This window comes from Hydractinia symbiolongicarpus, chromosome 6 (assembly GCF_029227915.1).
Source record: "Hydractinia symbiolongicarpus strain clone_291-10 chromosome 6, HSymV2.1, whole genome shotgun sequence".
NCBI classification, from domain to species: domain Eukaryota; kingdom Metazoa; phylum Cnidaria; class Hydrozoa; order Anthoathecata; family Hydractiniidae; genus Hydractinia; species Hydractinia symbiolongicarpus.
The window spans coordinates 24,612,045-24,627,669 of record NC_079880.1 but is presented as its reverse complement, the minus strand read 5'-3'; the positions used below and the strand labels follow the sequence as shown (position 1 = coordinate 24,627,669).

At 32.2% G+C, this 15,625-nt stretch overlaps 2 protein-coding genes across 2 annotated transcripts; both read left to right on the top strand.

Moving 5' to 3' along the window:
• The first annotated feature begins 3,379 nt into the window (after positions 1-3,379).
• LOC130647764 (sodium/potassium-transporting ATPase subunit beta-1-interacting protein 3-like) lies at positions 3,380-14,596 on the top strand. The gene is made up of 9 exons (XM_057453725.1): positions 3,380-3,816; positions 9,819-9,913; positions 10,573-10,710; positions 11,467-11,547; positions 12,154-12,285; positions 12,404-12,445; positions 12,546-12,612; positions 13,267-13,341; positions 13,507-14,596. Exons 1-9 carry the CDS (start codon positions 3,762-3,764, stop codon positions 13,533-13,535), a joined length of 714 nt encoding a protein of 237 aa, XP_057309708.1. The 5' UTR covers positions 3,380-3,761; the 3' UTR covers positions 13,536-14,596.
• On the top strand, positions 8,201-9,075 carry LOC130647767 (39S ribosomal protein L40, mitochondrial-like). The gene has a single exon (XM_057453726.1). The coding sequence runs from the start codon at positions 8,466-8,468 to the stop codon at positions 8,994-8,996; it is 531 nt and encodes a 176-aa protein (XP_057309709.1). The 5' UTR covers positions 8,201-8,465; the 3' UTR covers positions 8,997-9,075.
• Positions 14,597-15,625: the final 1,029 nt, after the last annotated feature.

The following is a 15,625-nucleotide window of genomic DNA, read 5'->3' as shown; positions in this document are numbered from 1 at the left end:
AAAAATAAAATGGTTTTAATTTTTGGATTAATTTTGGCCTAAAATGGCATTTAGGTGACAAAAATCAAAATTTCGATGTCACCATTATGTTCACCATACTTTTTTTGTTAACTTTGCCAATTTTTGTTGAAAATAAAGTAGTTTTAATTTTTGGACCAATTTTGTCCTAAAATGACATTTAAGGGGGCAAAAAATCAAAATTATTATGTCACCATTATGTTCAGCATACTTTTTTTGTTAACTGTGCCAAATTTTGTTGAAAACAAATACTAATTTTGTCCTGAAACATCATTTAGATGAGTTCCCAGTAGTTGGGGAGCTTGGGTGCGAAGTTTACATCTGTGACGGAGGAACGTGTAATCCCAGGGTCGATTTTTTCTCAAAAAATGCTCCAAAAGAAAAAAAACGACGGTTTTAAAGAATTTCCTACGCCTTCGGGCGCGGAAATTCAATGAAGAAAAGCAAATGCTAAGGTTTTAGGATCACGGAGAATTGCTTTATGTCACAAAAGTAACTCAAAGTTGTTGCCGACTGCTTATGCAACTGAAACAAATTATTGTCCTTGTATACAATTATTTGTTATTAAGGAGAAATAACCCTAGATAAAATTTGAGTTTCGGTAATTGATTATGATATACAGTATAAACTCAACATGATTGTAAATAAAAAACATGCTTGCTTCGTGGGATAAAAAAATTTTTTTTAACCCATTTAATAAGATAAGCGAAAATGTTTTCAATGCTGGTGCACAGTTTTGGGAAGATTTGCCTAAGTCAAAAAAACTTTCTTCCTGGGTTAAAAAATTTCCCTTCAACAAAATGCTAGGTGGTAAGTAACAAAATGGCTTCAAAAGAGTAATGATATTGTGTTTACCTAAGAGACATAAAATTTTTCAAATCAAACTATTTAGTATTCGTCTTCAAATGAGTTTGCGTATTATAATAAAATCTCATTGTTAGCTTTGTCAATTAAAACAATAAAATAATTTTTGTTTAAAAATTATTAAAAGTGAAGGAATCGATTGCCTCTACTCTAATCCCAACCTCGTTCCCAGGGTATTTTTGATCAATTTTATAGGGGCATGCTCTACGTCTTAGGGATGGTGAGACTCTGGGGACGATTTTGCTCTGATCCGTCTCTCTCGGGTTGCTACGGTCTAGAGTTGTTACAACTTGAATTGTATTTATATTTAGCAACCTCGTTCCCAGGGCTCTTTTTTCACTTTTTTATGGCTGTTTATGTAGTGTTGCGCAGTAAATGTTCGGATAGATAAGACAAACGACCGTCTTCATAAATAACCACGAGAGATGGTTATTTTCACCAGCTGCCGCCATGAGCTTCTTTTTTGAGCAACGTCAGCCATAGAAAAAGAGAAAAAAGAGCCTTGTGAACGAGGTTGTATATTTAGCCGATTTTAATAGTCTCGATAGACTAATCTGTCATCTTTACAGCATAGGATTGGAGTGAGGAACGATTTAGAATGAATTTTAAATCTTATAAATTGTAGCTGTCAACTTTATCAAGCACGACCGTTTTACTTTCGAAGAATTGTGTTGAATCAAGTTACCCCGCTTCGTTTTGAACTCGCATTAGACTGTACGGTTTGGTTTTATTGAACAACGGAGGATAGAACTTCCCCAATATCATGAATACTCAATAGAGTTGCTTGCTCATTGACTAATAAATGCCTACTCTCTGCCTAGTGCTGTTCTGCGCCTTGTGATGTTCTGACGAAACGGCTCCATAATAGAAAGAAGTGGTAATAGCCTTTACCTTTACAACAATATTTTTTTCCATTTTGCTTGTCCAAACATTGCACGCAGCGTCAAATAAACCTTTACACCATGTTTGAAAAATTAACACCACTAACTAACACTATACAAGAACCATCAATTTTTCAAATTTCACTACGACAAAAAAGCCTTCAGAGGATAAAATATTTGATATTTTTAATTTACATTATTTTCAATATTGTTGTATGAAAGAAGAAGAACTTATTAATTTGCATACAAGGATATACACAGTCAAACTAACTTCGTCCCGATGGCTCTTTTTTATATTTACACAGCCAAATATAAAAAGCCTAACAAGTCCTGGGGATAAGGTTGTAGTCAAACCTGTCCATAGTGAACATGCGATATAGCAGAGGACACCTGGGTAAAAGCAGCAGACACTTTTTTAAGGAACCCTGGGAGTCCGCGTGTTGAGGTTTGACAGTAGCTATATTTAAATTAAAACTAAAATGTAATTAATTTTACCGCAGATGTGAAAAAGAGACAACTAAATGTGAAGCCAATTTAACAAATGTGGGCGTCTCTCTCACATCGTTTTCTTAGTTCACTAAAGTTGCTCATACCTACCGGCGAGTGTGTGGGCGGAATATTTATATTCTTGGGCGGGAAACCGATCACGAGTCAAACCAGTTTTAAAGTTGACTGTGGACGGTTGGGTAACAAAATAAGCAAAAGAAGCTTGAACAAATTTTTATCGCGCAGACCCGATGTCATTAAAAATACAAAACGCCCTGGGCAGAACGAGGTTAAGGGGACGGTACGACTCACCCCTCCCCTAGCATTTAGGAGCCACCGAATAGCCTACCATGAACAGGGTTAAACTTTTTTTTTAATTAAGTCAACAACAAAATTTCTGTTTAGTCCAATACTAAAATTTGTTTAGTGTGATTTTTTGATGATCTTTTTTTCAAGATGTTGAAAAACACGCGCGAAGGAGAGTTAATTATTATTTCGTGTTTTTGTAGCATGACAACAAAAGGACATAATGAAAACAAGAACAGCTTTTTTGATCTCGTGGATAAGGATTGGATTTAGACACTTCCAAGAAGTTTTAATCTTAAATTTCAGTAGTTTTTTATTGTCTGTTTTAGGGATAATCTCCATAAGACTACGAACTTGGGAAAATATCGTTTTTTCTCCAAATACTCCCTCCCCTTAACAGCCTAACAGCCGTAAAGCCCCTACCTATGGCTAACTTCTCCCTCTGTTCCAATTCAACAGCACATCTCTTCTATGATTCAAACAGTTTTCTTTTGTATTTTAACACTTCTCTTTTGCAATTTGACACTTTTTTTCTGCACTTAACACTTTCCATGGATTCTTGTAGGCAATTTTGAATGCCAGACTGTAATATTTTTCACTTTTCGTGAGAGGTACACTTGGCTAGCGCTAAATTTACAAACAGCTTTATATTGTAGCTAACAGTTTCACAAATCAATTCAGATCAGTAGCAAACTAGCTATTTTTATTTATCAGTAGACACAATAGAAATGGCTGTCCAGAGTCCTCAAAATGATGGTAGTATCCACCAAGCAAACTAAATGCTTTTTTTCATAAGAATGTGCTTTATAAGAATAACAATGTGCTTTATAGAAAATTTTAGGTAAAAAACCATAGGTCTTTTGTTTAGAACAATAAAAATAGGAATAATGACCAGCCTGGTTAGAATTTCCGTATTCTTATGCGTGTCACAAATAGCACGGAATGGTTTAATTTCGCCAGTCAGCGGAGGTACAATTTCACTAACTAGGATTTGGAAAGTAGTAAGATATGCTGGGTAATCAATGTAAAATAGCCCTTTGTTACTTGCATTGGTAAAGAATTTGGGTTTATAGTTAGATCTATCAAAATATAATCTGGCAAAGTTGTATATATCAATCTTCCAAGGAAACATATAACATGATATTTTCCATATATGGTTAAGAAAACAATAATAGCTAACACCTGCATGGATATAGCATAACCTGCATGAAAGAGCATTCTATTTTAATGCTGGAAGAACTGATGATGAAAAAATGGATAGGTATTTTAAGTTTTTTGAGGAACTGCAAAAATACTTGAGAAGATTTCTTTAATATCTTATATTTTGCACATTATGTCTGCATCTGTAAGTTGGAGAAAATTCAAAACATTTTATAACTAAAATATAACAGTGAGATTATTGTTAAAATAAATACAATATGGTATAAAAACAAAGTGAAAACACAACAGAATATTATATAGGATGATTATAATTGATTTTTCAAAATTCCAAAAGACTTCATAAACAACTTTTTATCCTTTATAACATATATACAAAATCATTTTTCCTGTTAGGGTTCCTTTAAATATTTTAATCTCAAAATACTGTAACATTAGTATAAGAAAGTATAGTTCTTTGTGTTGCTTCATCCGGAATGTCCCTAGAAACACAAACAGGTGTAAAGTGGTTATTAAACTCCTATAATTTGGCCCTTTCAAACTAGTAGGGCACCCTTCTGAGCGTAATGACATCAAAATCGATGTAAATCCAAAATATGTGTAAACAAAAAACCATTTTAATATGGCAGGGTAACCAAAGTAGGAAAAATGCAAAAAATTGATGTTTGGTGCTCATTTCAAGGGGAGAGCAATAGCTCTTGGTTACGCAAAGACTCGCCCAATTTTAAGAAATGAGAAACTAGCTGAGCCATTAATTGCTCCCCCAATTCCACAAAAAGTTTGTCTGATTGAGCAATATCAATTCATCTCACATGGAAATCAATGTTATCCTTCTTATTAGGGATCGTCTCTAAGATCGTTTCAAAAAAATTGTTTCAAATCGTTTCATTTTTTTAATTAGCATAGCATGTGATACGAATTTGAAACGATTTTAAATTATAAAATGTTTATTTTTTTGAAATCGTTTTAGATTGTATGGAAATCGTTTCACTATTTTGTAAATCATTTCAATAAAAAATAAAATCGTTTCATAATCGTTTCAAGATTGTTTTATTATACTAGTCGTAAGCCCGTGGAAAAATCCACGGGTTCACCCGTCCTTCTTATATTGCACTGCATGCGCCTCGCTACCTGCGCAGCTGAGCTACCATTTTGTGTGACAGACAGACGGACGAACAGACGTATACAGGTATTATAATATAGATTTACTTAAAATCGTTTCACATACCATAATTCGTTTCAAAATCGTATCATTATGATCGTTTCAGTATATTTATTTTAGATCGTTTTAAAATCGTTTCAAGGTGTTTCTTTTACATTCTTTTAACATAAAGAATAAAAGAAATTGTTAATCTAATAAAGGTCTCTCAATAAAACCTACACGCTGCCACATAGGTTTTTCTATTGCTGCTTTTCGTTCTAAAACTTTTAAAATGCGATCTCTAACGAAGCTTTTCTATTGCCTTTCTTCGTTCTTAATTTTTTTAAAAGCGATCTAAAAAAGCGTTTCATTTTTACGTAGTTTATACAAAATCGTTTCGCAAATAAAATATAAAACATTTAATTCGTTTCATGATACGATTATGAAACGATGTAAAAAAAATATTGAAACAATTTCCATACGATGAAAATCATATCGATTCGTATCAAAACTGAAACGATCTTGGAGACGATCCCTTATTTGTAGTAAAAATTAACCAAAATATATAAAAAAGATGATAAAATAGATAAAATAGATTTTGTAATAAAATAAGCGTTTATAAAATTATTTTAGTCATTCCGGTTGCTCTCCCAGTCTAAATTATTGTAACCTTGGGAGAGCGATTTATTATTATTGTTATTGTTATTTTCTTATTGATAGACTTGGTTCATGGAAACATACTGTAAGTGATATCCTAGTTAAGTGGTTATTTTATTGATTTCTTTGGGTTATTAAAGCATTTTTAAGTGCTATGCAGTGATTTTTTATCCATGTTGCCTCTATTGTGTACAATTTGAAACACTGATAAAAATAATATGATCACGTGCTTTTTATACTTTAAAGGACGAAACTTGCGGACAAGCAATTTGGAAATTTTTTAAGGGAAAAAACTTTTGCGGACCGATAATGAAGTATTAAATAACAAAAAACAAAGGATATAGATGTTGTAATTATTTTATCACAAAAAAAATACTATATAATATTCTTAGCCTATGATTATGATGTCTTCGCAATCTTCCAAATTTCATCAGCCTTTCGAATGAAAATCATTTTCTCCTGACAAAAATTACAAAAATTATAGATTTCTGCTTCTTTTTCACCTTTGTTATAGTATCGAAGCCTTTTTTCTCAACGACATTTCTATAAACTCAGCTAATTAAAAAAAATTAAAAATTGAGACAACCATACTTGTTGTTTTTACTGAGTAGTTAAATACAATTAACATAAAAAGCCTTCACTGGGAACTAATTTTCCAAAAAAATTTGCGGGAAAAAACTTTTGCAGTCAACACGTTTTAGAAAATTTTGCGGAAGAAATTTTCGCGGAAAAACCCCAAAACCGCAAAACAGCAAAACTTTCTTCCAGCGAAATTTCTTCCTTTAAAGTAAACAGTTAAAGAGATATATTAAATCTCTTCGCCATTTTGTATTTTAAAAATCAATATATATTTTTAAAAGTAAAAGCTTTTCGGTTACGCCATCATATTTTGTATATAGTACTGATGATGGCTTAAGTCAAAATGCTTTTACTTTTAAAAATATATATTAGTTTTTAATAAGTTAAAGAGATATTCAGGTTTAAAGTTTTTTGATGGCATCATCAACCTGTTAAATATGAAAAAGATTGGGTGCCCACATTTTTGGTAGTTGCCCAAATTGGTCCCAGATAGACTCTAGTTACACATGCTGGAGATGACTTCAATTATTTTAACTCTCCAGCTTATTTAGCCTTGAATTTAAACTTCACTAATCATAATTATTTTTAAATGGACGCAAAATGAGATTTTAACCACTAAGGCGACATATCATCGCGTTTTTTATATTAGGGTTGTGTGAACTGCCCACCGAACGTAACTTTTTGAACATGCACAATTGTTTTTTACACAGGTAAATCGTGTTTTATAAATATTTCGAAGATGAAATGAAATCCAAAATAAATTTCATTTTGCCAGAAATTATATAAACATGTATACAAAGACTAAAGACCAACATGAAACCTACCTGTCTTTGACATCAAATTAATACACAAGAACAGACATAAAGACACAGTTAGCGTAATGATATAAGAGATTTTTACATCAAGAACAAAATTGTCTTGGTTAGCTGTGTTAAAACTGCTGAATTCGAAGGTTATAGGGATACTCAAAAGGTGTGTTATGGATTTCAAAAACCCTTAAAAACTATAAAAAAGTTTATTTCAGAATGTCTACTTTTTCTAAATTATTTGCCATGTTTAGTCTTTTGTACTGTAAATGCACCATTTTGCATTATTTTGATGTTGTCCCTAGAGTAACTCTTATCTATACTTTTTTAAGAGCTTTACCTGGTTATTTAAACAATAAATTTAGATTTCTAACATTTTACAGGGTCGCAAAAGTTTTGGAACACTGTTTTAGTATAGCACATTAAACATATTCATGTTAGAAGACCAGATTTAACTAATACATTGTGCTGTAATAAAGAATATATATTTAAAAAAAATTATATACACCTTTTTTATGTAAGAAACCACTTTATAAGAAACTGACTGGTTTCCTTCCGAAGAACTAAAGAAACTTTAGTTGTAAAAATATCAAATTTTTAGTCAGACAAACAAACTATTTTTACACATGCCTTCCTTTATCAGAATGGCATCATGTATTATTATACATGGTGTAACAAGGAGTTGGATGATTATCAAGTAGGTTATATCTTGTCAAATCTTCCAATTTGAACTGAACAGACATGTTTTTAAATGATGAATAAAATCTCTTTTTGTCAAAATCATGTTTTTGGTTTTGACACAAAACCATGTTTTCAACCCTATTAGAATTTAAAAAAAAACCATTCCAGTAAAACAAGCTCAAAATGTGAGAAACTTTCACTTTCTTTCAGAGAATACAGGATTAAAAAGTTACATGGTGTAATATGAGTGTTTATTTATGTAACAAGTACACTTCCATAAGAAAAAACTACGGGCCATAAAAACGTTATTGGGACCCTGCATGTTGTTGTAAAGAATTGGAGAGTTTTTTTATCATTTTTTAAATAAAACTTAAACATTTCTTAAATTTGAGTTATTGTTATTGTGGGTTCACACTATGGAATAAATTGTTATAATTGCTAAAACAAATCTTTAAAGTATTTTTCTTATACAATGGCTTTCACAGAACTAAAATTCTGAGCTTACACACTGACTTAAGAATTTATACATACAAGAAAATGGTATATATATTTTAATGCTCTATGGTTTTGACCACTGGATTTAGAATCTCAAATGACAGCATGCTATGCTTCTGTATATAATATCTATTATTATCATAACATATATACTGATAATGCTTCTTTTATATTTATTTTATTATGGGCATTAAATTACATAGCAAAATACTTTTCAGCTTTAAGCTGCTTTTTATTTTTATTTTAAAAGACTTTAAGATTGCTATTAAATAATTAATTCTTTTTTTACATATTTTTTTTCGTTAAAAGGTTGGTTGTTATTGGTAAGTTGTGTTTTTATGTTTATGCACTAAATATTTTGTTTATAGATTATTATAATACAGTAAACTTTAAATGGCATTAATACAATTATATAAAGTTCAACCTATTGGTGTCATATGTTCAACCCCATTAAGAGCTATCTGTACATCGTCTTTTTTACGACATAACCCAGGCTTAAAGAAGAAAGGAAAGGCTTTGCTCGATCAAAAAAAGCTTCAGAAACAAAAGGAAAAACAAGAATCAAGACAGCGCAAACAAGTAATTACTCCACCCGTTGATCCTGACTCAATACCAGACCCTTCCTGGTTTAATTCTGTTAGACAAAGATCTTGCAGGCCTTTAACTAGTGATGAGGTTGAGAGAAATGAACTGCTGCAGAAAGAATGGACACGTTACCTGATGAGAAAACATATTGATGATTTGAGGGTTTTGCGAGATAAGGTTAAAAGTAGAAACGATGCATTACGAGAGTTGAAAAAAGAGTCAGATTTTCTTTATCAAGAGGCTCTTAAAGTGGACAAAAGCATATTTCCTTTGATATTATCAGGACCTATGGACACTCCACCTTTAGATGGGTATGAGCCACCAGATTTTGTGGATTAAAAGTTTAAATTTTTTGTATGGGTTGTATGTATTATTGTGGCTGGGTAAAAAAGAACAGAATAGAAAATTTATAATTTTACTGTTTGTTTTTAATAAAAATATATTAATATTGTTTTTGTAAACAAAGCTTTCCTTCAAAAAAAAATAACTTTCTATTTACTGTGTAACTTTCTGTTGACAAAACTCTTTATGGCTGCTTAATAATAAGAGCATTGTGATAATTTGTGTTACTATAAGTCATGTTAATTTTAATTGCAGTGTTTCTCATGTTTTGTCAAGGAGGAAACCTTTTTGTTCTTCATTTTGAAAGATATATAATGGTGTTCCTACAGGATTTTAACAGAAGAAGTGGAACAAGGCTGGGATTTGTTTTTATTTTTGGTGAGAAGTAGTAAGGAGAACCTTGTGACTAGAATTATTGATATGATAAATAACAGTGATTAAAAAACAAAAGAAGTGATAAATGATGACTGGATGAAAACGATATAGCCAAATATAGGCATGAAAAGGTCTATGAAATGCTCAGCAAAAATTAAGTATTTTTGAAGGTCATGATAAACTCATGATTTTATATATAAGGATAGTTCTGCTCAGTGTTGATTTATTTCAAGAGATATGTGAAGACAATGCAAATGTTTTAACAACTTTTAACTAGACCAAACTGAAATCTCTTAAGCAACGTGTTTATAAACAGGAGCTTTCTTTAATTAGGATTTAATGCAAAACCCATGCATTTTTGTACAAATACATTTGGTTGCTAAAAGCTTGTTAAACATTTCAATGTGTGTGATATATTTGATGGTGTGTTTGAATTGTTTATAGCGACATGCAATCAATGTTGCAGTATGAAATATTACGGCCCACGACAGATTAAGAAGTTACGTAATTGTTTTTCATTGTTGCTGTTATTGCATTTGGTGAGTTTGTATATACCTCCTATATTTTTAGCAGGATTTTTGAAACATGAATGTATACATCAATGTATTTTTGTACTATTCAACTATTGTAAACAATGCTAAATTTAAACAGTCCCCTAAAAATTCTAAAAATTATATAATTTAAACAATTTGTTTGGTGAATAATTGGTTAAAAACTAAACAATTTGTTTGGCGAACAATTGGTTAAAAACTAAACAATTTGCTTGGCGAATAATTGGTTAACAATTAATTGGTTGAATAACAGAAAAATCATGGTTTTTCGAATTTAAATCCTGAGTATAGTTTGTCAGAGAAAACGTATATTGAAGAAAAAGGCAGAATATATCTTTTTTACAGTTTAATAAAACAGAATATATACTTAAAATCAAACCTAGAAAAGTAAACACTGGATAAAACAATTCACTCTGTATAATCTCACCCAGGTAAACTGTGACTAAACAAATTTTTTGGGTCATTTTTTTTTAAGTAGCTAGGCAATGTTTGAGGCGATTGTTTATAAAAAAATACTTCACTTCACAGGCTAATCAACTAACACATTTCCTGCACATTTATATGAAAGTAGTTTCTTGTAGATCCTAACTCACAAATGACGTCTTCTGTGTGTTAACAAATGTTACATGTACGATTATTTTTTACAGATTTTGCTTGTTGAGAGAGTCATTATAGATGGGTTTGGTCGTATTTATTTATTGATCGTTTTAAATGTTATCACAGCAGTGTTTGTCGTTTGTGGTGTTGTGGGTTTGTTGAAGTATCAAGTCAAGCTTCTGCTTGCAGTAAGTTTTTAATGTTTGCTTACCAACAACTCAAATGCAGAGTCCAACCTAGATGGTTTTATGTCATTGTGAATTGATTCTATTGTTGATGCAAATGTTTAAAGGGGCTACGGAACGGCTGTTGGTTTTCGAATTTAGTGACTTACACGAAAGTCGAGCTGGTAGCGGCGAAAAACAAAAATGGCTATTTTTCCGGCATTTATGTAATTTACAGACTCGAACATATAGATATATCTAGAATTTTTATCTTCTCCAGCCTTGGTCATGTTTTCATCCAGAATGAATGTTGCTTAAATATTTCTTTGTAGTATACTTTTCGAAAAAAATATTGAACCAGCGAGCAAAGTGCGCTGGTCTGTTCATTGCGCAAATGGCGTTTGCCGGATTTTTAATATGTGAGCAGGGTATACGGAATGTGAGCATTTTAACCGGTTCGTAGCCCCTTTAAATGATGATTTCAATGTTGGGAAATATTTTTACATAAAACAAAACAAAAAGAGTGTTGTATGATTTTTTTTTAAATAGAAAAAAGTTTTTCCTAGTTTTTTGCTTTGCGGTGCTGAGTTTTACTTTGGGGGGGGGGGGGGGGGGGGGGGGGGTCTGCTGTGAGTCAGGAAAAATGTCTGAAAAGTTCTGCAGAATTTTCGTTCTGCAGAAGACATATGAAACACCTTTGATAAAAAAACTTATAGAAAAGATGTAAAGAAATTTTCAACAGGAAGTGTCTTTTTATGTATGAAAATGTATTTGTTTTAGTATGTTGTTTGGTTGGTGATATGGATTGGTTTTAATGTGTTTGTCATCACACTGTATTTGAACATTGGAAAATTATCACACGTAAGCACCTTTTTTATACTGATTTTTGACTGTGTATAGTTAACACAGTGTGTATAAGTCAGGCAAAATGTGACATTTTACAATCTCTCTCACTGTATACGTCGAAATCAAAGTGTATAATATTTCAGTATTGTCTAAAATCACAAGAACTCAAACATAGCTTTCTATAACTAGCTATGTTAAAGATCTTCTAGACAAATTTATTGACGCTAAATCTTCATTCTTCAACAGTAAAACTTGACATTTTTGTTGTTTCTTTCCTTTAAAATATTTTTCCCGTTAAATTGATAGTTAGATAATCATTTCCAATGCTTCTTTAAACTTTCTTTTTCGTGCATGTTTACATTTTAAGCTACCATATTTCTTGACGACGAGCAATACCGCTCCATATCGGCCCGTGGTTAAGAGCGCTAAACCAATCAGAATGACTAAAAACCCATATTGCCCGCTTACAAAACTAGGTTGTCAGATACTTTATGACAACTGCTGCTCTTGAAAAGACAGGAAGTCTTGCATTGAATTTTTTTGCAGCATAAGTACGATGTAATTTATCTATGATTCAGTTCTTAAGAACAATTTTCAGACAATTTACTTCTGGCTTTGCAGAAAAACAATTGGTTGAGTTTGCAGTACAATGAACGAAGTTGGTTCAGGGAAAATGGAATTGGCTGCAAAGTGAATGATACGATGCCAATTTATGCAGACATGAGAGTTACTGACTGTGTAATGAAATACGAGGTGTGGGGTATTTCACTTTGTGGCTTTTGTTTTTTAGTTATTTTAATTTTTTTTTTTTTTTTAATTTTTATTTTTCGGATTGCTAAAGCATAATGTATATATATATATATATTTTCAGCACATGGAAATCATACAAGCCTGTCTGCAAATCCTAATTTCAGTAGGTTTCTTATGATCTGTTAAAGTTTTTTTTAATTTCGAGTTGGTTTCTGCTGTGTCTACCACACAGTTTCTAAAGTATTTTTTTATTTCGTATGTAGTTAATCAATCTCTGCATGTCGTGTTGGTTAGCTTGCAAGTTGAGCGAAGATAACGATGAAGACACGTGTAAGTAGCATGTATTTGGTGACGCCCTCGAGTGTGCTCCCAACCATGCGTCCTCGAGTGTGCGTCCAACCATACGCCCTCAAGTGTGCGCCCAACCACACGCCCTCGACAGTGTGTGCCTAGTCTGAAAAATTAAGTTTTATTTGATTTGTGATGGATATTTCATCGCGATTTCGTTACTGTAAATTTTAATATTCTATATTAGATTACCCGTATAAGTCTGTGTGTCTGTCTGTGTGTCTGTCTGTGTGTGTGTCTGTCTGTTTCTGTCTGTCTGTCTGTCTGTCTGTCTGTCTGTCTGTCTGTCTGTCTGTCTGTCTGTCTGTCTGTCTGTCTGTCTGTCTGTCTGTCTGTCTGTCTGTCTGTCTGTCTGTCACACAAAATGGTAGCTTAGCTGCGACGGGCGAACCCGTGGATTTTTCCACGGGCTAACGGCTAGTATTTTTATAATCTCAGATATTCATTTCCTATAAAGATCAATAAAAGAATTTATTGCGTTAAGGTCCAGCGTCATCACATAAATGTTTTTAGAAATTGTACTTCCTATATGTTTGTTCGAAGATATTTTCATTACCGAGATTTTTTTGCGAATATGGAAATTTTTTGGGGTGTTTCTTCAATAATTTAATAATAACAACTGTTTTTTTTTTTCAGTTGGATTTGTCGGTGGTTTCGACCCCTTATCTGCTCGCGTTGCTCCCACCAGGTCCTCGCATCCTAAAATTAAATGTAAGTTAATTTTCATTATATTCTCCGTGTTTCTGTTCTGACTTCCTAAAATTAAATATAAGTTATCTTCTCTTAAAAATGCTAAAAACAATACGCAACTCAATTCATTTTTTTATTTTTTCATGTTTTCACTTACTAAAATTAAATTAAAGATAATTTTTTTAGACCTTGAAGACGACGAGTATGAAATTTAAACGAAATTCTTTCTTGTGTTTTTCCATGCATTTCTGTTATTTATTATTTATTAGTAGTTTATTGTCACGTGATAAAATAGTTGACCTAAGTTATTCCTATCTAGCTGAGGTGACTATCTGTATCTGAATGACAAAAATTGTTTTAAAGTGTTTGAAGTTTTTGCAGTCTCAAACTTTGGTGGTCACAACATTTCGCGAAAAAAAAAACGCGTGAAGAGTTAACATCTCGTGAACGCGAAAATTTTCGAATTGGTCTAAGTAATATTTTTTAAACGGGAATTAATTTCGCAGTTGATAAAGTTGAAAGAGAAGAAGATGAAACCAACTTTTTTTCAACAAAAGTTCTACTTAACACTGGCAGAAAGATGCAGTTTAAGTGCAGATTTAGAAGTTCAATATATTTCGCTGCGTTAGTTTTCTTGTTGATTGTACCAACCAGAAGCGCCGTCTCTTGATATCATTTTTCGCGTACGTAACTGTCGCAAATCGACGTGTTAATAGTTTCACGCCAAATTCACGAAAGTTTGACACCCAAATATTATTTTTGTCTTTCCCGCTTTCTTTTCTTCTAAAAGAGAGAAATATCTCTATCGTTGTTTCATCAGTTTGTATGCAGAAGAACAACTGCTATTTTGGTTTTAATACTCTGCTAGAAATTGAAAATAAAAAATTAAGAATTTATTTTATCAGGTTCTATAAAACCAGATTATTAGGAAATGAGAGAATTTTGAACAAGAACAAGTTATGTGAGAATTTTTTTTAACAACAGTTGCAAGTTTAAAAAAAACTCAACATTTTCCCCTCTCCTTTCACTGGAAGATTAACGTTATTCCAAGTGAAACACGTTCAAGGGCATTTTTATCGGGCGAGTTATTTCCAGCAAATTATATCGAGTGAGTAATGTCAAGCGAGTTATTCCTTATAAGTTATTTTTGTGTACAGTTGTATATGATGTAAATAACATTATTATATCGTTATTATTTTTGTTTATGTAATTGCATTGAATATTATTACCACCATATATAATTAATAACTTTTGCAATAAAATTGCACACTAGCCATCAATTAATATTCTAGTAGAGACTACACTCAAACCTGTGTATCGTGAACACATTTATAACAGATATTTTTTTCAGAAACTAGCCGAATTATACAGTCAAAGGTTATAAGATATCTTGCATTTTTTCATCAAACGACGATCTTCATAGTGGACGCAATGAATTTTAGAATTATTGTCACTTCATATATTTATTCAATCAAAGAAATTCTTTGACTTTGTCAATGAGTTTATTTCTGGCTCGGTAACAGTTCTGTTGTCCCATGTTTTAGCCGAATTGCGAGCTTTTCATTTTGACCCAAACGCAGTATTTTGTTATTTTTCAAACATGGACAAAAACACCAAAAAACTAATGCTCTACAATCGACAGGTTGCATAATCTCCATTCTCGTCCCCAGAGCTCTTTGATATTAAAACCTCGAGCTTATCTCAAAGAGCTCTCGGGTCAAGAATGGACAATCGCCACTTTTGGACACACGTACGTCAGATGGATAGCCACTTTTGCACACACGTACGTCAGATGGATAGCATTTAAAATGTGTTAGTCACGTTCTCTGGCACGCCACAGCCGGGTTCATGGAGTCACTAAACCTCTTTGAAAATGATTTTACTAACAAGAGTTATCGCATTTGGATTTAACTAAATAACTTTAGATCTTAACACCTAACTCTGCTCCAATCTATAATAAGTGAGCGTTCACAAGTTAAAAACGCGTGAATCCAATATGTCAACGCATTTTTTTGTGACGTCGATCTTCTAAATTAGCAGTATTGTTTCCATGCCAGTATGTTATTTTCAGGATTATATCGATAGAAATTTCAACAGATTTTTCATTTAGTAAAAGGCGTCCCAGCGGATGTCTTTAAAATGCGTCAATAATTGTTTCCATTATGGTCGTTATATTAGCAATACCTGTGTAGCCGCGGAAAGGGAAAATACTAATATTAATAACAGTTGGTAGGTTTGGGTACAACCAATTAATTCGAGCATACGCTCGCTGTGATCAACGAGAAGTCGAACTCAAAAAGGTTAG